Genomic DNA, 19,168 nt, shown 5'->3' with positions numbered 1-19,168 from the left:
CATTCCTTATCAACTAGACCGCTTCCCGCCTTTCTCATTGAACATCTTCAAGGAATCTCACGAAGTGCGCAGGCTTAGCCGTCATGCCAGTTCCATCTTCATACCAAAGTCGATGCCCTGTATCTATATACTTCACCAAGTAGAGAACTAACCAATTTTCTACCAATTGCCCTCATTCTTTCTTCTGTTATGCCTAGGATCCCCGAATCTGAGGAGACAAGCATGTTGCCTCTCCCTGGAACCCCTTCTGCCTCATGGGCTAGATTCCGCGCGCGGCTAAGTGCTTTATTTAGTGGCGCTGACCCCAGGGTCTGCGTTGCATTCTGGCTGTTTGGTGAGCCATTGGCACTCAAGTAGACCAAGAAGCGGAATATATAGTGGCTAACCTACAGTGTTTTTCCCTATTGAGTGAACAGGCCTGATCAATAATGTTCTTTATGTCATTATTCTCTCCGCTGCCCTTGATCTAGTCGGTCCTAGTGTGCCCAAAGGCGTGGTTCTTCTCGCGGATGTTATCCCTTCTTTCGGGACTAAGCTCGTTGCTCCGTACTTTATCCACGTGGTGCCGTATTCGGTACGGGTGGTGATATTCGTGCTCCTCTCAGCAATTGGGATGCTTCTCGTTGCTTTGAGTCCTGGCTACGCGGACGGCGGTACAATATCTATCAAGATTGCCGGGATTATCCTCGCCAGCCTGTCCAGTGGAGGCGGGGAATTAAGCTTCCTCGGACTGACACACTACTACGGTCCGTTTAGTTTGGCGGCCTGGGGAAGTGGAACTGGGGCTGCGGGGTTGGTTGGGGCTGGTGCATATGCACTGGCAACTACTTCTTTAGGCCTGAGTATCAAGACCACTCTCCTAGCGTCCGCTTGTTTACCGACAGTGATGGTAGTGAGCTTCTTTACCATCCTGCCGAGATCCCCTGTACACCATCCATTGTCGGCCGCACAAGCTGGCTACCGCGCTGTCGGAACCCCGGATAGGCTTGCGGAAGAACGGGCACTTGGTGATGATCGCGATGAAGCAGTCAGTGAAGCTGACGGCCTTCTTACTTCCTCTATATATTCCTTTGAGAGCCAGAAAGTGACTCAGACCGAGAGTGGGAGCCTCCGATGGCTGCAAATCAAAGCAAATCTGCAGCGTGCAAAAGGGCTTTTCTTCCCTTTGTAAGTACCCTCAGGACGGAACGATGGGGATGTTTTCTACTCACAATTCTATGCATTCAGCATGCTCCCATTGCTTTTGGTCTACGTTGCAGAGTACACCATTAACCAAGGGGTGGCCCCAACCTTACTCTTTCCGCTGAACGAGTCTCCTTTCACACATTTCCGCGCATACTACCCGGCGTATAACGCAATCTACCAGGTTGGGGTGTTTATCTCACGCTCATCCACCCCGTTCTTCCGCATCCATGATTTATACTTCCCATCGCTCTTGCAGGTAGTGAATCTGGTGGTTTTGACTTTTCATGCTCTGTTCAATTTTATCCCTAGTGTGTACATTGTCTTCGTGATCATTTTCTGGGAGGGACTCCTCGGTGGACTGGTTTATGTCAACACGTTCGCTGAGATTGGGGATCGCGTGCCGCAAGAGGATCGAGAATTCTCCCTGGGAGCTACGACCGTCAGCGATTCCGGCGGGATCTGTATTGCCGGCTTTGTCAGTATGATTTTCGAGGTTTGGCTGTGTGACTGGCAAGTCGCGCATGGAAGAGATTATTGTCGGAAGCTATAGCTGTGGATTTGGGGTGTTTCGTATAACTATAATAATACCGAGTTACCAGGTCGAGCATGTAAATAGATGTAAAGAAAAAGAGAAAATGAAAAGAAACAAAAAAATGCAAAAGAAAGGGAGATTATATAAGACTAAGGGTGGAAGTTGTAGTTTGTCACTTGACTAGGATTTAACGTGATGGTATCACAGGGCGAACATGTGACAGGGTGAACCCCGTGGGTAATCAGGGCAGGGATCTTCGTTTTCCTCAAATGAAGAACGCTACTCCATACATCTTGCCCCAGATTATCAACCATTCCACCAAAATGGATCAACGACCTATTTCCAAGCCATCCTCCGCACCCAATCACCGACGGTGGACAATAGTGGGGACATTTTCACATGCTTGAACCCGCGTCATCCGCTAGGCTTATCCATGGCTTTTCTTCAGACCAGGGGATCCTGCCTTGATTCCAATTTTTCATTCCTCCCTGTTGTTCGCTTTCCTTTCTAGTAGATGAGGTTGAGAAAGCCTCCCTCATCTCTGCCTGTGGATAGGTTTCTTTCTCCTTATCGCCGGTATCAATCGGGTTGGGCTTTCTTTGTCAGGTTGAATTACCATGGCATACGATTGGGCTATATATTGACGCCAGGAAATCTGAACACATCTCTCCCCCGGTCTTTGTTTCATACTTTTTACCTATATATGAGAAGCATTACTCTGTTAACTACCGCCATTGCTACTACCTGTATCCGTGATACCGTGTCTTCATACTATATCAGTCATCTACCCTTGGATTATACCGAGGAAACAGTCAGACAGGGGCATAGACACCCATTACTCTATTTAGGAAACCAGTGGAAATGATAGGTAAGCTTGTGGCTCGGTGTCAATACGTGGAGCTTTCGCTGACGAGCCCTCTAGACCATGTGCTAGGAAGGCCGTCGACCAAATTTCGTAAGATTCAGGTCCTTGCTGTCTTCCTTTTCTGGTCTACATATCTCCTAAGGTACTTCCCTCTATCATCCAAGGGAGAATAATCCGATGGCTCATAACTAAACAATATTGTATAGGGGAAATAGGCATGGCCCACCGGTCATTCGCAATCTCTCATCTCGCCTGTCAGAAAAGCTAAGCGTTTGGCAAACTACTGTTGGTGTTTTCTTGTGGCTATACCTCTCTCGCAATTTCGCGAAGATTGTTGGCTTAGAATGCCCGGAACCGCTAGCCAATCTGTATTCACGTTCCTTCTTTCGGGCAACATGGATCGCTACGGCCTTGGACGCTGGCTTCTGGACAGCAATGAAAGTCAAACCTAAATGGTTGCGAGATATTGCTTCTCTGGCATTTACAGTTTACTATCTTTTTGCCGCAGAGCAGGCCGATGAGAAGGTTCGTCGGGTTCGAGCAACCATAACCGTGGAGCACCTACGAGTCTCTTGGAACAAAGGTACCACGCCGTATCTCTGGGCGCTCGCAAGTTTGATGCGCCCTAGACTGACAAGGTACCCTCCTCGTGCCATACGAATTCCCCGCCCTCCACACTCGAGCTATACAGAGCCAACTAATGCGTGGCTCTACTTCGACGGTCCATTGAGTGCATTATGGGACCAGAGTTGCATTATCTTAGATATACCTGGAGGCGGATATGTCGCCATGGACCCTCGAACTTCCGAGGATCGACTGCTTGCCTGGGCTGGGAAAACCAAGGTTCCAATTCTGAGCCTCGACTATAAGAAGGCACCGGAATATCCCTATCCATATGCCCTCAATGAGTGCTATGATGTCTACCATAGCATTGTCGCTACCGGCGGACGATGCCTCGGGCTAAGTGGGAAAGTGCGGCCTCGAATTGTACTTACTGGAGATAGTGCTGGCGGAAACCTGGCAGTGGGAACTGCGCTGATGGTACTTCAGTCCGGGAGCCCAGATGCCCCCCGCTGGCAAGGCGAACATGTGCTCCCTCGTCCAGATGGGCTTGTTTTGGCATATCCTGCGTTGAACATGAAAGTTGAAAGCTGGATGACCGAGGAACAGATGGCACTCATCCAGGATAAGAGTGCACGCCGGACGAACCAGAATGTGCTCCGACAGAAAGACATGGACTACCAGCGACTAACGCCATTCACATCTCCGGGGCCTTCTACAGAAGACCTTCTCTTTTACTCATCCTCTGACCCTGATCTCGAAGCCGGTGATGTGGCTCAGGGTGCCTCCAAAAAGCTGGAAGAGAATCTCCAGGCTGATAACCTGGCGTCCCAGGCAGCTGCTGTTGCCGAGAGCCACCACCCGAAACAAATCCGGACTCGTATGGCTGTTTCATCCATGATCTCATACACCCAAGACCGGATTTTGACCCCTGAGATGATGAGGGCAATGATCATCCTTTACATTGGACCACACAACCGTCCCGACTTCAGCACGGACTTCCTACTCTCACCAGTGTTAGCCCCGGAGGCCCTACTTTCACGGTTCCCCAAGACATATATTATCACAGGTGAACGGGATCCGCTTGTCGATGATACTGTAATCTTCGCTGGAAGACTCCGACAGGCCAAGCTACATCAATTCAGAGACCGACTAGAACTAGGCCTTGAGAAGTCTCATCGAGTATTCAACGAAAAGGACCACGTCGAAGTATCGCTAATTCCTGGAATATCTCATGGATTCATACAGATGGCGGGCTTCTTCCCGGATAGCTGGAAACACATCAACAAGTGCGCGACATGGATTCAAGACATATTTGACGCGGCCGAAAGACGGAAGTCGTCATCAAGTTTCCTCCAATCACTCCACGAGAGCGCACAGCCCTCCAAGGTCTCGAAGGCGGACGCTATTAATGGTAGCCCGCGTCATCATAAGCGAAACTTGACGGGCGAATCATCAGGGGATGAAGATAAACCTTTAGAGATGAGTGTCAGCAAGATGACACCTTTGAACCCGAATGGTTCCACGGACGGTGTTAGTAGTCAAAAACATCGCAAATCGTCCAACGGGACGAGCCATGTTCACCTTCAAGACTCCAACCCAAATGACAACGAGCCCCACGGTCCCAGTGAAAACGAGGGTAAAAGCGCTTCTAGAGGCCGCCGTTCCAGACCGAAAGGATTGAGCCGAAGACGGCGTGATGCACCTACCAAGCTCACTATGCCTCCTGCACACGATTACGCCTCCGACGCCCTGCAGACCCCTCCGCCCCGACGGAGAGACAGAAGTATTGGCAGCCTTGCCAGTGAAGAAGATCTCCTAGATCGTAGAATGAATGGCTTGGCTGGGGGATTGATGGGCATCGGGGAGGGGGCTCGGACACCGTGATGATGATGAAAGGTTCATTCTTGAATGATTTACATGAATGTATGCATTGGCGATTAGATGGGTTGCTTTTTACATTGTACCAGCCGTCGACAGAAATGCGAAAAATTCAATTCAAACCCTCCCGTTGAGACTTGGTGTTGAAGCAATTATCTCAATCAGTTATATTCCTAATCAACCCCGTCCACAATTCAGAGACCCATTATTTGGAGAGTAGGAATAGCAATGCCGACGAACGCACAACATCTCCACTTCCCATCCTTTTCTTTCATCTTCTCAGCTTGCCCCTACTCTAGCTTCAATCATTTGAGGAACTCGTATACTCTGAACGGAACCTAGAGAGTATCACTCCCCCTCTCGTGGTTCTATATATATTAAGAAACCACGCATTCCCGAGTAGAGGCTTCTGTCTGTTGAGTAGTAACTGTATTCTGAAATTAATTATAGATCCACCGCGCACCCAGTCGAGTGTACAGGGAGTATCACTGTGACGGACAACAGGGTACCACTAGTGCGAGAAACGGGAATATGATACTTTCCCACGCGGTTAGGGAGATATATGTTACGAACGAGCCCCGGAGCTGTGGGTAGAACAGTTGCATCGAAGATGTGAATGAAGGGTATAAGTAGTGGGTCGATGTCTATTGGTAGTAATAACTGTGGTGAAAGATAGCAAGTGTTGGTCTGAGCTGAGCTTAAGGCTATGGTGTTTTTGCGGCTGTGTAGGGCTTCATGAAGTCCCGCAAGTTGCAGGGGAACGTCCACCCTCGTGGTAAGTGTTCAAATAAGACTAGTAGGGACGGAAATGATATGAGGTAGGAAAAGTGGATACAGCGGTATTTTAGGGTAGGCACGGCCTATACAGCTTAACGGGCTCCTATTAACGATGACATGGTGGTCTTCAAGAGTGTGCTTATCGCTATATATTGCCTCATGTACGGCGTATATCGGGTGCTGGATGAGCCAGCGCACAACACTCGGTTGAGGCCGGATGGGCTTCCGCACATTGGAGCAAGAAGGACATTGGATACTTGATTTGGTCTTGCTGAGGCCAGACCGCAGAGAGCTGGGTTTCTGGCTCTGGCGATCCCGGAGATTTTGCAGAACATTGGGGAGGTCTACCAGGTCTCATTGCACTATCTAGGAGAAACCCCACCCCCTGGGGCTTCCCCTTTCATTCCCCTTATTGTAGGCAGCATCTTCAGTTGGGTTCCCTTTTAGCTAATGGTCAATAGTGTCTGGATTCATTCAACTATCCTTCAGTCCTTGAGATTGCCGTGGGGCGGCTGGCTATTGTTCAATCGTAGGTGTCAGACGACTGAGGCTAGTCAAAGGTGAGCACTTTATCATGTAGCGGTCTGAGTATGGATCGGTAGACGATGAATGATTCTTTGCCCTCCAACTACTTATTTCTGCACAATACATAACTCTGCGATTCAATCACTTAACCGCCCTAATGTTCTCCAAGGTGGTTCATAGTAGTCTACAAGACTGTCAAGTTGGCTTGTGATCTTTGTGATATCCATTCTAGTCTGGAATAGAAAGAATAAATCAACAGTATCAAATAAAAAGTAAATAAATAAAAAGAGAAGAAAACATCTGATAATGGATTGCACGTGAAAGTCGACAGAAGAAAAGCATGTGATTGTGGGCCTGACGTCAGAAATATCGGAAGAATCATAAAAATAAATATCCAATCAATAAATTTTCACCTACTTCATAGGATCCCTTCTACAGTCCCTTGTATGTTTTTAAAGTCTGATCGACAATCCAAGACTATGGTCTAGACTGAATAGTATTACCCCTGCATTTATACACCATATATCCATACTACTACTGCGATGGAGGTGGAGGAACTCATGAACGAGACATCTCGGCTTGCCGGGAACGGGCCGATAAGATGAATAAATAAATCTCGAGCTTTATTCTAATCACCCCGAGCCGTTCAATCCTTCTCTGGGACCGTGGGTCTTTATTATTATTATTATTTTTCTTATTATTTAATTATTTATATCTCGACCCTGTGACCGTTCATAAATCCTTTTACCTAATTAGTTTCAAGGTACGGAGAGTAGAAGATGTTCATAAATAAATGCATTTTTCATGTGATTCAGGGTTCGGGAGGGTCATGCACTTAGTTCTGGAACGACTCGCTATGAAATATTAGTACTATGTAGGGTCAAGATCGTGGACAATGCGAAGGGTCGATTAGTAGCCCTACCGTATGCTTTAATACTTATCTTTCTATTTCTATTTTATTTTTTTATATATATATTTATATGATTGCCTGAATCCAGCAGAAGTGGCACGCCTTACGCCCCCTAATCGGAGGACAGCATCCAATGTGGCATCATGATATCCTTCTGATTAGAATATCACCAAATTTCTATCCAATCCATTCCCTGATCGGACCCGAATGGCTCCTTTACTAACCTATCCTACCATAATCTCCGAAATAATGTGAGAGTAGGCATCTTTCTCCGGTTGGGCTTCCGTGATGTCAGACAGCCAAGGCCAATCGCCCGGCATTCCGAACCTCCGCCGACATAAAGGCTTAGATACACAACAGCCTTGCAGATTGTAGCCTGACTCGGGCCATTTCTATCTGAAGATCCGCTTTACTGCTGCGTGGTCCAACGATAGGCACGGCGAAAACCGACCGTTGTATCCACTCGGACGGTCCCAAATGGGTTGACAAGGCGGTTCTGGCTTGGCATGACCTTGGGGCTCCTGAGTTGGTCTCCATGGTGGTTCGAGATGGATGGATCATTCCGTATGATCGAGTGGATATGTTATTCTTAGTGAATAAAAAATCTGAAAAAAAAAAGGGTCGTGGGCCCGCTAGATAATGAACAATGCTGCTGGTGGCGGTATATACTTATCCTTGCCCTTGTCCCAACCTTTGTCCTTCTGTATTATCATAGCCCTAGTTGATTGTCTAGTCTTTATCCTTTAAGAATAACCTTCTGTTTAACTCTCAAACATCTTCTTGTCGCCTTGCATCCTTCATAGACCTATTTCAGATTTTGCTGCTTGAAATACTGTGTGCATCGATTCCTACTATAGCATACATCCACTGATGCACCATGAAAGAACACAAGATCGTCAGCTCTGCAAGTTCGGGGGTTACCAAGACAGTCCATCCTCATGTCGACTTCGATGGTCCTGATGATCCCCTCGATCCACTCAACTGGCCGATCAAGAAGAAGTATGTGGTGTCTGGAGGCCCTAATTCGAACCAGAAAGGCTAATCGTGGCTATACATTTCTAGGGTATATATTTGTGCCATCTTGGGTCTTAGTACTATGATTGTCGCCTTTGCCAGCAGTATCTTTGCCCCAGCTATCCCCGTCGTGGTACATCTCTATGGCATCAGCAAGGAAGTGGCCACGTTGGGTGTCTCCCTCTATGTCTTTGGATTTGCAGCTGGTCCTTTGGTCTTCGGCCCCTTTTCCGAGCTCAAGGGGCGATACATTCCTCTCGTCCTGTCCATGTTCGGTTTCACAATCTTCTCGTTTGCCACTGCCGTCTCGAAGGATGTCCAATCCCTCTTCATTCTTCGATTCTTCACTGGTTTCTTCGGGTCTGGTCCCCTGACGCTCGCCGGCCCAGCATTTGCCGACATGTTCTCGCCCCAGCAGCGCGGTGTCCCTATCGTCATGTTCTGCCTGATGGTGTTCATCGGCCCCCTGGCGGGACCCTTTACCGGTGGCTTTATCATCATGAACCATTCCTTGGGTTGGCGTTGGACGGCATACATCCCCGGAATCCTGGGTGGCGCCGCTCTCGTCCTTCTGGCACTCTTACTCGAAGAGACCTTCCAGCCTACAATCCTGACCCGGAAAGCAGAGCGGCTGCGCCACGAAACAGGCGACTGGTCCCTCCACTCCGAACAAGAAGAGATGAAACTTGACTTCCGCAGCATTGTCGAAAACAACGTCAGCCTACCCTTAAAGATGCTGGTCAAGGAACCGATCGTCCTGTGCATGTGTATCTTCGGTTCCTTCGTGTACGGCCTCCTCTACCTCTTCCTCACAGCCTACCCGTACGTCTTCCAACTCAACCATCGTATGAACCCCGGTGTCGGCGGACTGCCATACGTCGGCGTCATCATCGGAACCCTCCTGGGCGCTGTCGCCACCGCCGCAACCCAGCCCTGGGTGCTGCGCAAGCTGAAGCAGAATAACGGCGAGATGATGCCCGAATGGCGTCTCCCCGTCGCTATCCCCGGCGCGGTGCTGTTCACCGGCGGACTGTTCTGGCTTGGCTGGTCCGGCTACAAGGGCAGCATTCACTGGATTGTCCCAACGGCATCCGGACTGTTCACGGGCTTCGGGTTACTGACCATGTTCCTACCCTCGCTGGCCTACCTGGTGGAATCCAGCGGTGACAAGTAAGTCTCCTAACTTATCTCCGGATCCTCCCGCTACAAGCAAGAACAAGAACCCTAACTAATAATCCCACCAGATCCGCCTCCGCCATCGCAGCACACACATTCCTCCGTTCAGCAGCTGGAGGCGCATTCCCCCTCTTCGCAACCCAAATGGTGAGTCACATACCCCAAGTACATTCTACCCTTTTCAACAACCTACTAACGAAACCGATTCTAGTTCGATGGCCTCGGCGTAGAGTGGGCCTGCACCTTACTCGGCTGCGTCAGCGCCTTGCTCATCCCCATCCCTCTCCTACTGTACATCTTCGGCGCCCGCATCCGCGCCCGCTGTGAGCTTTCCGCTTAATTTTCCTTTTGTTCGCTTCCTGATCTGCGCTGAGATATGCGTCGATGCGGGAAAAAAAAAAGAATTGTAATAGTCCCCCGTTTTTCTGCGTACATCTATCTGGGGGTTTCGGGATACATTTTTCTAGCTTGATTCATGGCGTGAACTTGGTGGGTTTGGTTAATATTTAATTGAGACTTGGTTCGGTGATACCTTTTTTTTGTGGATAGTAATGATGTTAATGATGAATGACTTTCTTGAGGTACTTGTGCATTTTCCCTGAAGCGTAGAGAAAGAGAGAGAGAGAGAGAGAGAGAGAGAGAGAGAGAAGGTTATGGCTCGACCTATATTGGCTGCATCAAAAAGCCATCATACGCAAGCTCCTCCGCATTTGGCCGGTCATCGGGTAACCAGCGAAAGTTCCTCCGCAAGGAATAGAGAAAGAGATCTTTATCTTCTCTATAGCTGATTAGATTATGTAAAGTGTCTGGTACTGATTGGATAGAATTAAGGGGGTCGAAGCTGTTGTTCTCACTGATATGCGACGTAAAGAAGCGAGACGACCGACTGCAGTGGGAATCTTAATGATACTCCGAGACTACAGTAAAACAATGACATGGTAAGGTGTTTGGAAGTGAGAAAGAAATTCATTCTTAGGGAGCGTTCATCAATAACTGCTGCGAAATAATGATGGTCCGGGTTAAATATATCCAACTTGGTTCGATTAAAAAGGATTAATGAAGAATCATACGACATATATTTTGGGTGCATTGCTTTTGAAGATCAATCGTATCAATTCAATGATTCAAGCTGTTCAGCATCGTCCCACTGGCCGCCCATCATGATCAAAACAGCATCTGCCATATTCTGCACCGTCCTCTATCTATACATTGATTAACCATTCTGAACACCAACTCTCCAAGTTGGAAGGAAATCAGCAAACCTCGCAATAGAAGAAACTTGTATCGCAACCGCCTCTCTCACACCGTGCCCTGTGGCCCGGTATATCCTTGGGAACAGCTGCGGCAATGCTCACCAGGATAGCAGCGCAGATGACCGCGCTGAAGAACCGCGTCTTGTTTATGAGCTCGGTTGAAGTTTTTAGTGGGAAGTTAAAGAAAGGAAAATGGTTGAGGAGTAAACGGCGGTGGTTTAACTTGGCAATTCTCGGACAACTGCGATGACTCGGAGAGGGTAAGGGTATTTATATTGCTCAGGGGCCCTACTGGTTCTCTGCCATCTCTGCCAATCTCTACTTCTCATTCTATTCTAGCATTATTTCTGCTCGATTTCTTTTCTCCTTTGTACTTTGTACCTATATTTATCCCTCGAGTAGCGCTGTATGGTTAAGATGGGATTTGTAGTATGCAATTGCTGCCTCTAGTTGTATCTCTTTGATTCTCTTAGGATAGTTTGAGCCCGGCCTTCCCATTTCGATTGGCCCTCATATGATTATCGCTTTATATATCTGTCTCTTTCCTAGTCGCAAGCCAAAGCTCCGAGATCTAACACATATTTAAAGGGGGCGTTTGTATGAATTACTGGCTAATACAATGCATTTACATATGACTGATCAAATTGTCGATTCATTCTTCGTCCCACGCAATCAAACCCAGATTCATAATGTAGCAAAATTATGCATTGCCTATAGAGATAATGCTATGACGGGACTGTAAGTGCTGTGAGGATGTATATGCTGACTCTGTGCACGGTCATACCTGCTTTGATTCTGGGATTTAATTTTGCGATAAGAAGTAGGTTTGGGCGAGAATAGTGCTATAGTAAAGTAGGATTACAGGAGTGAATAGGTTATCGGTGTTTCGTATAACTTTAATAGTATGTTCCTCTTCGAAGGCAAGGTGGGAGTTTGTGGTGTGATGTTAAGCATGTGGCGGCGATGAGATAAGATGTAGGATAGGCATGGAGTTCGAGTTCAAGGAAGGCTCACATTGACGGAGGTATAGCAAGGCGCTGCAGATGTCTACAACACAACCAGAAGGCATTGTTGTCGAGTAACAAGGAGGCTTAGACCTATAATTAATCTGATAATGTTCTCAGCAAAAGCCAAGCAACATGTTTAATTACTATCCTCCAACCCTACATACAATCCACGGTCCCAGTTCCACAAAAGCAGAGATGTGTCCCCATAGATACGATGAACCTCGCTATTGTCTCGATACTTAAATCCGCGAAACAGTTAAAGAATGCTAGTTTCAAGAGGTACGCCGGACTCCTGTGTCGGATCCGGGTTGTCGGAACCCAATTTGGTTCCTCCCCATTGCTATCAAAGAATTATCCCTCTTGAGCCATGTTGCTCCGCTATAGAACTATCTGTGAGGTGGTTGTAGGCTATGCATGGCTGGAGCGTCGACGTACCTTGCCCATTGCCCACAGCCTCTTACAATTCCCGAATGAATGCAAATGGGTTATTCTGGGCTTTTCCCGCAGCCGCGTTCTTGGTGGGTTTAGCTGAAGCAGAACTGCTGGAAGAGCTGTCCTTGGCCGAAGTCGTCGTAGTAGCGCTCGAGGTGCTTGCGGTCGACTTGGCCGCGACAGCAGTGAACAGAACCGCCATAATGGCGAGCCAGGAGAGCTGCATATTGATGGAAGGCTTTGAAACGATTGGACGGGAATATGGAAAGTAGACTGGGAGGTTGAGGTTGAGTTGGCGATAAGTAGTGATCAAGAAGGTGCGGGCAGCAATGAAGATGAGAATGAAGTCGGATGGTCCTTTTTTCTGTGTCACCAACAGTAGGAAAGCAGAGAGGTATTTATGGCTTCGGCTATTCATTCACTGATCACCTTCCCTCCCCCCTCCCGGCCTTCCTTGGTGATTCCCCTGTTTTGTTTCTTTGTTTCTCCGAGAGTCTTGCGTAGGCAGCCATGTCAACTCTCTCTTCCCTAGAGTAACCTCAGCGTGTCCAATGATCACCGTTGCTGGTCCAACGCAAGCTTTCTGAGTGGCTGTGTTGTGTCACAGCGTACCATCTGTGTCTCTCTTGATCCCCGGTGGATTGGTTGGGTTTTATCTTGACTTCATTCCCCTGGTGGTACAGTACCAACTATCGATCAAGGATATCCTTCTGTGTCACTCGACGTTGTGAAGCTTGCGTAAGCCCCCCTGCTCTCAGGGAATTTGTGCTGCAGAAACATTGCGAATCACAATGAGGGCTTGGTCCCATGTGTGAACCAGTCAGCAATGGGGGTGAACAGGAGATTCTCCGCTTATTATCACCTTCGGCGGAATGAGCCGCAGGGTCTCACAGCTGCTTTTCACTCTTGCGATATGTCATCTTAAGCATACAACCGCGAAGGATGCGGCTCCTCCACTTCCCCGGCCATGAAGCTGCAATGGTGAATAAAAAAGCTCGTTTCTTCCGATTCCGTGCCGTCGTCCCCTCCCGCCTCATCTCTTGACCGACTGTCCGCTGCTGACTGTTCCCCAGTTATCCTCGCTCCCTGGCCATCATCCGGAGTACGAGATATCACAGACTCCCCCCACATTACGGGCTTTAGCCCAGCATCTTCATCGTCGAGCGGGGGATGACACGCCGCACTAATTGCCAGACTACAGCTCCCCGCTACTGGCATATTGGTCGGAAACCTCCTGAACGCTAGCCCCATCAAAGTGACAAGAACCAGACCAGCCAGCGAGAGGGTAAATATCATGGCAATTGGCGAAAGAACGCATGTGGAGATTGTTTTACTTTTGTCGACGGCGCCCCTCATGTCGTACTGGTAGATCGCAACGTAGGAGATGCTCATGGATAGAAGCCAATGCAATACAGCCGAGACTACGATTGTAGGGATACTAAAGGAGTATGGTAAACTAAGGAAATAGGTGGAGCGTTGGTCTCCCTCAGGCCAGGTAACTCGGAGATGTTTGCGTCGCACCGAGTAGCTGTTGTACTCGGCTGCCATGACCATGCTGGTGAGAAGGCTGTTAGTTAGGTAGTAGAGTGTAGAGAGAACTATCTGTGGGGTGTTGGCAAGCAGCACCATGGCTAGGGTATTATAGGTGTTGAGATATCGGAGCATGGCCTCGGGTCGTACTGTGTTGAAGCCAAGACTCCACATTGTAGAGATTCTGGAGTCGGGAAGGTAATCCGTCACGCCCTGGTAGGAGACGTATGTTATTTCTGCTGCGGCGAAAAGAGATACGGTATAGCTATAGCGGAACTTATGAGCATCGAGATTATAATAGGAGTGGGGAGGCATGTCTTACCAGGTCATACACACAGCCCAGCGACGACCACTGGCTGCATAGAACCAGCGTCTGCGAGAAGGAAGAGGCTCGGACTTCACAGCAGTTGGCTTGGAGAAGTATCGCTTCGCGCTTCTTCGATCCATAAATGACCGACCTAGTGTTGTTGTATCTGGGTGTTTCAGGAATGAGGCGATGGCATCGCCAATGGTGAATAGTAGATCTTCACGTCGTAGTCGGAGTGTGAACAGCATGCAGACAGCCTTAGTAGCGTTGCACGCGATGATAATCACACATATAAGTGGACTGTACATGAGCCTACAGTGCTCCTCCACCTTCTCACTCAGACAGTAGTCGATGGAATAATACTGCTGCGACAACAGCATTCCCGCATCGCCAGGACACGTTGAGTTCGATTCGTACACCGTTACCATGGAAGCAAGTGATGGTGTCTCCCATTTCCCGTTGCGTAACAGATCCCACGTGAGGTCGACGGTGCTGTAGCCCTGCATTCCCCGGAGGGACACCCCCAGAATATCTATATCTGAGCGGAGGGAAGGTGGCAATGGTGAATACGCTAGACTAGAATAGTTCTGTCTGGTAAAGGCGAATGAGCCGTCTAAAGCCATCACAACAATATCATCTCCCACGAAGGGCTGCGCATACACTGCCCAGATATCGACATGCTCTAGTAGAGCAGGTCGAAAACATTGGCCGGAGCCAACGTCGCCGAAAAGTTGAGCATTGGGTCCATTACACATCCAATTGAACCGGGATTGGTTTTCCTCTAGTGACGCCGGTGCGTTCCCAGCTCCCGCCCACATACCCGGAGACCTTATTGTACCGTTATTGGTCACAAGTAAAACTGTTCTTCGGTTTGAGAGAAATGGTACTGCGTAAGCCTTCACGCAGTCTTCTTTGTCCAAGACTTCTAATTTGTTGCCCTCGTACATGGCCTGGACTTGGGCCACATCTGTTCCCATCAGGCCATCATAGCAATACGCGGCGGCAGCGGAAGTGGGTTCAATAGAAACATTTGATGATACCACCGCAACACCATAAGAATTCGAGGACAGCGCAGAGAAGATAGCAGAATTGTAACTGTATTCATCAGTGTCAATAGGTTGATTGACCCACGGTTGTGTGCTTCAGGAAGCAACCCACAAGACATGGAAAGGAACCGAGCTCAGGAGCAGCAAGCACCACCAGACGATTTGCGCAGACCGCATAAACCTCAAATTCGTAACACTTGGGGTCCCGATATCTACCCATTTTCCGCGGGCATGTAGTTGATTGACATCATCTCTAGACGGCGCGCTCAAACATTGCATGCAGTAGCTACTAGCGCCTAGTAATATGGTACCCAGCACATTGATCAGCAAATGGAACCCTGTCGACCAGTGTTTCACCTTTGCACAGTCTCCTTCGAAGATCGATTCACCTAGGAATGAGTGCGATGGTCCTCGGGCCCGAGAAGCAGCAATAACAGTAAGGACGAGATTCAAAAGAAGGATCGCAATAGTCACGGCAAAACAAATAAAGGCCCCGTTGCGCCATTCGTAGCCAGTTCGTGGTCTATTCTTTCCCTCTTTAGAAGGACTGGCTGCGTCATCGTCAGAGTCAGCCCGAGCGCTGTTTGCATAAGGGGAATTATTCAGTATCTTTGATCTCATCATTATATTGCTTGGGCGATACATTTCCTCACCCTGATTCCCGAAGGCATTAATATTCCAGCCTTTGGGAGCCTGAAAGTTTCAGTTGGAATCTCCAGTCAGCCTTGTCCGTTGAACCCCGCGGCTTAGCGGCTTAGCTACGTAGCGCTATAGACCCTTGCTAATTTCATCAAGTCGCATATCATTGTCTCCGATTCATAACAGTTGTACTCGCGTCAGGAGAGGTCTCGTTTCGTTAGGGACCTCTGAAAAGAGCAGCCTCGTAAGGACGACATGATTCGAACCTGTACCTCAAAAGTCCCATCATCTCGGCCTTGTGCAAGAATAGATAAGCATTGAAAGGCTTAAGGCACATTGCAGGTAAAAGGCTAGATATCTTCAAATTACTAGGTGCTGTGTGGTTCATGTAAAATAATGTGCAAAGAGTACTAATATGCTGTGATAGGGTTGTGGAAAATCATAGGATCGTCCGGTATATTGCTGCTCTGGGAGAAAATGGCTCGGCACGCATCTAATTTGCTTCAACCCCACAGCCCTGAGGGAAGTCAGTCCGATTGTCGAATCTTATACTCCCGTACAATAGCCTCAGCATGCTCTTGCATAGGAGAAAAGCATGCTCATAGCTCCCATTGTATGGCGGAAGCTTCGCAACCTTGCGCTGGACTGTTGTGCGAGAGACAAAACCACCCGAGTTCCATGCGAATTCCAGACCGACAATTCGATGGCATCTTGACTAAATTGTGAACCATTCAGACCGGCAATTGCGTGCTCTGGAGCCATCACTACTATCCCTCACATATCTCTCCTATTTAGCCACGCAACGTTGCACGCGACCATGCAAAAAACCTTGTCTCTGTTTTCCTTTTTCCTGTGTCGCCTTCTCCCATTTACAATCCGTCTGTTTCAACCTCATTTTTGGTTCTGACCACTGCCGCCCAGAATTCTACTGCTATAGGAGCTTCCTCACATTGGGGCCCCCGTCAATTCCTCCTGTCGATCATTCTGAATATCCGCGTTCCATGCTTATCCTGGGTTTCCATCAGACAAAATGGCGGCGACTAAGGATTCCGACTTGCTCAACAGCACACCCATCAGGACCAAGGAATACGATTCGTATCCTTGGGAACTACTTAAAGACCACCAACTTCGGTCCCACCCTACTGAATGCATTCCGGTCTTGTCTTCTGCTGTAGCGGGATGCTTGGCTGTAATGAGAAGGCGATGGACGGAGCGCGTTTTCCCGCTGGTTTGCCTGTTTCTGATGTTCCTGTGCGTCTTGGCTCCCTCTTTTAGATAGAGTGCTGTTACAGCTAATCTGTTTTCGGTAGGATGGTGGTTCAGTTTCTGGCGGCGCTGCCGTATGGGCTGTCATACATCTTCTTGCGCAATGGGAACGAGGGCAAGAAAGGGTTTGCTCAATGGCCCGCCGAGTTCAGTAAAGAACCGGGCACTTGCATTCTTCATAATCCACAGACACATGACCCTGTTCAAGATGCTATTGATGCTGGATGCTCGGGAGTCAGGGTGGATATTCGGGTGCACGAGGACGAACTTATGAGCAGTCCGATGTCGGGTCAAGGGGCGTCGGATACACTGCACAGTCTCTATCTTGATCGTCTCTTAACAAGGTTAGATGCCAGAAACTCTGCAGAGATTTCGCCAGCATCTAGCGACGGGCCTGGCCTAATGGGCCTGCTTGATGATGATCCAGCACTGCCGCTCACGATACTCCTGCAGTTTCACACTTTGGTGCAAACGGTCTGGCCGCGGCTGGTTTCGCAACTCATGCCGTTGAAAGAGAAGGGCTACCTTTCTCATCGAACAGGAACACAGGTTGTTCCTCGCCCTGTCACCATTGTTCTGACGGGCCTGGACGCGTCGGACTTCGTCGACATTATTGGATCTGGCCCTGACGACATCCTGGACAGTATCATGCTTGATATCCCTCTTGAGCGATTAGAAAAGGAAGGTTACGACTCCATGTCAAACTTATCAGGGCCCTTCCATGGTTCTAGGAGCCATGCATCCGCGCAGTCCGATCTGGACCCAGAGAACAGATTAACTCCCCCTCACGAGCTCTATCAGCTGCTCACCGCGACTGTGAACTTCACTAGGTCCATCGGCCTCCCTCACCGTGGTGGACGATTCTCTGCGCAACAGATCGAGCGCGTTCGCGCCCAAGTGCAAGCGGCTCATCGGCGCGGTCTTCGCATCCGTTATGAGGGGATCACTTGCTATCCACTACCGCTGCGACGGATGATCTGGCGGATCTTGGTCCACGAAGGTGCTGACCTGATTGAGATGGAGGGGATGGGAGATGAAATCCCTTGGTGGAGACGATTCTTGCTGGCCCGAGAGATGGAATGTCACGGTCGAAGAGAAGGTACACGCTCAAGGACTGATAAATTTGTATAGAATCCCGAGGGACACGTGAGTGTTCCTACGTACGATACACTGGATTGGGAATAAATTACATAACTGAAAAGAGCAGTAATATTCAATCCGTATAATATCCGATAATTTTAAAAGCGAGAAACAAAAAAAAAATAAAAATAAAAGATAACTAAAGGGAAGTATGGCGCACGTTTCTATCAAACCAGGATATGCCGAAGTATCTCAGATCTAGGCTAGGCTATGAATGATGGAGAATGTGTCGCATCAAGCCACCTTCGCCACTAAGTAAGGGTAATCGGAATGTATCCATGTATGCGCATATGTATGTCCCACGGTTCAACAATATCAACGTCTTTGTGTTTATGACGCACATTGAAGAGGTGGTACAGGGAAAAGACGGTTCAAAACTGTAAAAGAAAGGGAAAAAAAAAAGATAACACCAATATTCTACAAAAAGAGGGTTACTATGACTACGCAAGTTCTTTTTTTTCCCTGAGGGATTAGTAGAGGCTCTTTTTGATAAAAAGAAAACCGGGCAAACAAAGAGGGGGAAATAAATAAAATCAAATAAAAACAGGCGGTGTCACAGTATGTAACACATTTTCTGGTGCCTGAATGAAAGACTAAAATAATGAGGAGCGGGGATTGACGGTGGAGATGCAAGCATGCTGGATGACATCAATTAATTATCGATATAGGGGGGATTGGCAAGGACCTCCTGATGACTTGGTGGAGATGGTGTTATAAATAGGGAGTTTTAGCTAGAATATATATATACAGATAGTATTTCTACGACTTTCCCTATACTAAATAACTAACAGTAAGAAGAGCATGGATATCAGTAAGGCAGAGAGAAAGAGAGAGAGAAGGATTAACGATGAGCATGACACGTCGTGGTGCATAAACAAGCATGTCGGTGATTCCCTTGCGCCCAACCGATAGTAAGCTTTGACCAGGACTCGCACTCGACATACAAGGAAAAATCAATACCAATACGACGGGAAATCAAATAGAGCTAGATTGCCGCAAATAATATTAAACAGAGATGAGGGATTCAGATAGGAAGAGAGCCAGAAGAAAGGAAATAAAAAGAAAAAGAAAAAGAAAAAGAAAAAGAAAAAGAAAAAGAAAAAGAAAAAGAAACGGTTAAAA

General features: G+C 48.2%; 6 protein-coding genes across 6 annotated transcripts; 4 read left to right on the top strand and 2 right to left on the bottom strand.

Annotated features, from left to right (window-relative positions):
• The first annotated feature begins 58 nt into the window (after positions 1-58).
• On the top strand, positions 59-1,876 carry BDW43DRAFT_270205 (battenin family protein). Its single transcript, XM_032041320.1, has 3 exons — positions 59-334; positions 417-1,167; positions 1,228-1,876. The coding sequence occupies exons 1-3, from the start codon at positions 190-192 to the stop codon at positions 1,733-1,735; spliced, it is 1,404 nt and encodes a 467-aa protein (XP_031902280.1). The 5' UTR covers positions 59-189; the 3' UTR covers positions 1,736-1,876.
• Positions 1,877-1,941: 65 nt separating this feature from the next.
• Positions 1,942-5,277, top strand: BDW43DRAFT_270200 (putative lipase). The gene is made up of 3 exons (XM_032041319.1): positions 1,942-2,585; positions 2,640-2,724; positions 2,789-5,277. Exons 1-3 carry the CDS (start codon positions 2,579-2,581, stop codon positions 5,028-5,030), a joined length of 2,334 nt encoding a protein of 777 aa, XP_031902279.1. The 5' UTR covers positions 1,942-2,578; the 3' UTR covers positions 5,031-5,277.
• Positions 5,278-7,955: 2,678 nt separating this feature from the next.
• BDW43DRAFT_318347 (MFS transporter) lies at positions 7,956-9,766 on the top strand (the record flags this gene model as incomplete). Its single annotated transcript, XM_032048690.1, has 4 exons — positions 7,956-8,235; positions 8,299-9,420; positions 9,495-9,573; positions 9,638-9,766. Exons 1-4 carry the CDS (start codon positions 8,114-8,116, stop codon positions 9,764-9,766), a joined length of 1,452 nt encoding a protein of 483 aa, XP_031902278.1. The 5' UTR covers positions 7,956-8,113.
• Positions 9,767-11,958: 2,192 nt separating this feature from the next.
• On the bottom strand, positions 11,959-12,344 carry BDW43DRAFT_309306 (uncharacterized protein; the record flags this gene model as incomplete). The annotated part of the gene is made up of 2 exons (XM_032046680.1): positions 11,959-12,064; positions 12,148-12,344. 2 exons carry the CDS (start codon positions 12,342-12,344, stop codon positions 11,959-11,961), a joined length of 303 nt encoding a protein of 100 aa, XP_031902277.1.
• Positions 12,345-12,787: 443 nt separating this feature from the next.
• On the bottom strand, positions 12,788-15,691 carry BDW43DRAFT_32895 (uncharacterized protein). Its single transcript, XM_032049916.1, has 3 exons — positions 15,114-15,691; positions 13,971-15,050; positions 12,788-13,913 (listed from the first exon to the last, which is right to left on the bottom strand). The coding sequence occupies exons 1-3, from the start codon at positions 15,644-15,646 to the stop codon at positions 13,040-13,042; spliced, it is 2,487 nt and encodes an 828-aa protein (XP_031902276.1). The 5' UTR covers positions 15,647-15,691; the 3' UTR covers positions 12,788-13,039.
• A 979-nt stretch (positions 15,692-16,670) lies between these two features.
• Positions 16,671-18,037, top strand: BDW43DRAFT_309304 (uncharacterized protein; the record flags this gene model as incomplete). The annotated part of the gene is made up of 2 exons (XM_032046679.1): positions 16,671-16,891; positions 16,951-18,037. The coding sequence occupies 2 exons, from the start codon at positions 16,671-16,673 to the stop codon at positions 18,035-18,037; spliced, it is 1,308 nt and encodes a 435-aa protein (XP_031902275.1).
• Between the last annotated feature and the right edge of the window lie 1,131 nt (positions 18,038-19,168).

Source organism: Aspergillus alliaceus (genome assembly GCF_009176365.1).
Source record: "Aspergillus alliaceus strain CBS 536.65 unplaced genomic scaffold BDW43scaffold_12, whole genome shotgun sequence".
NCBI lineage: Eukaryota > Fungi > Ascomycota > Eurotiomycetes > Eurotiales > Aspergillaceae > Aspergillus > Aspergillus alliaceus.
This window is presented reverse-complemented; position numbering and strand designations above follow the sequence as displayed.

What these genes read in the sequence shown, in the direction of transcription:
- BDW43DRAFT_270205 (XM_032041320.1), top strand. Translation starts at nt 190, where the DNA reads ATGCCTAGGATCCCCGAATCTGAGGAGACAAGCATGTTGCCTCTCCCT. An exon ending in CGTTGCATTCTGGCTGTTTG is followed by an intron (nt 335 to 416) that starts GTGAGCCATTGG and finishes TTGAGTGAACAG; the next exon opens with GCCTGATCAATAATGTTCTT. An exon ending in AAAGGGCTTTTCTTCCCTTT is followed by an intron (nt 1,168 to 1,227) that starts GTAAGTACCCTC and finishes CTATGCATTCAG; the next exon opens with CATGCTCCCATTGCTTTTGG.
- BDW43DRAFT_270200 (XM_032041319.1), top strand. An exon ending in TGGTCTACATATCTCCTAAG is followed by an intron (nt 2,725 to 2,788) that starts GTACTTCCCTCT and finishes AATATTGTATAG; the next exon opens with GGGAAATAGGCATGGCCCAC.
- BDW43DRAFT_32895 (XM_032049916.1), bottom strand. Translation starts at nt 15,646, where the DNA reads ATGTATCGCCCAAGCAATATAATGATGAGATCAAAGATACTGAATAAT. An exon ending in TCGGTTCCTTTCCATGTCTT is followed by an intron (nt 15,051 to 15,113) that starts GTGGGTTGCTTC and finishes TGATGAATACAG; the next exon opens with TTACAATTCTGCTATCTTCT. An exon ending in TGGGCTGTGTGTATGACCTG is followed by an intron (nt 13,914 to 13,970) that starts GTAAGACATGCC and finishes GTTCCGCTATAG; the next exon opens with CTATACCGTATCTCTTTTCG.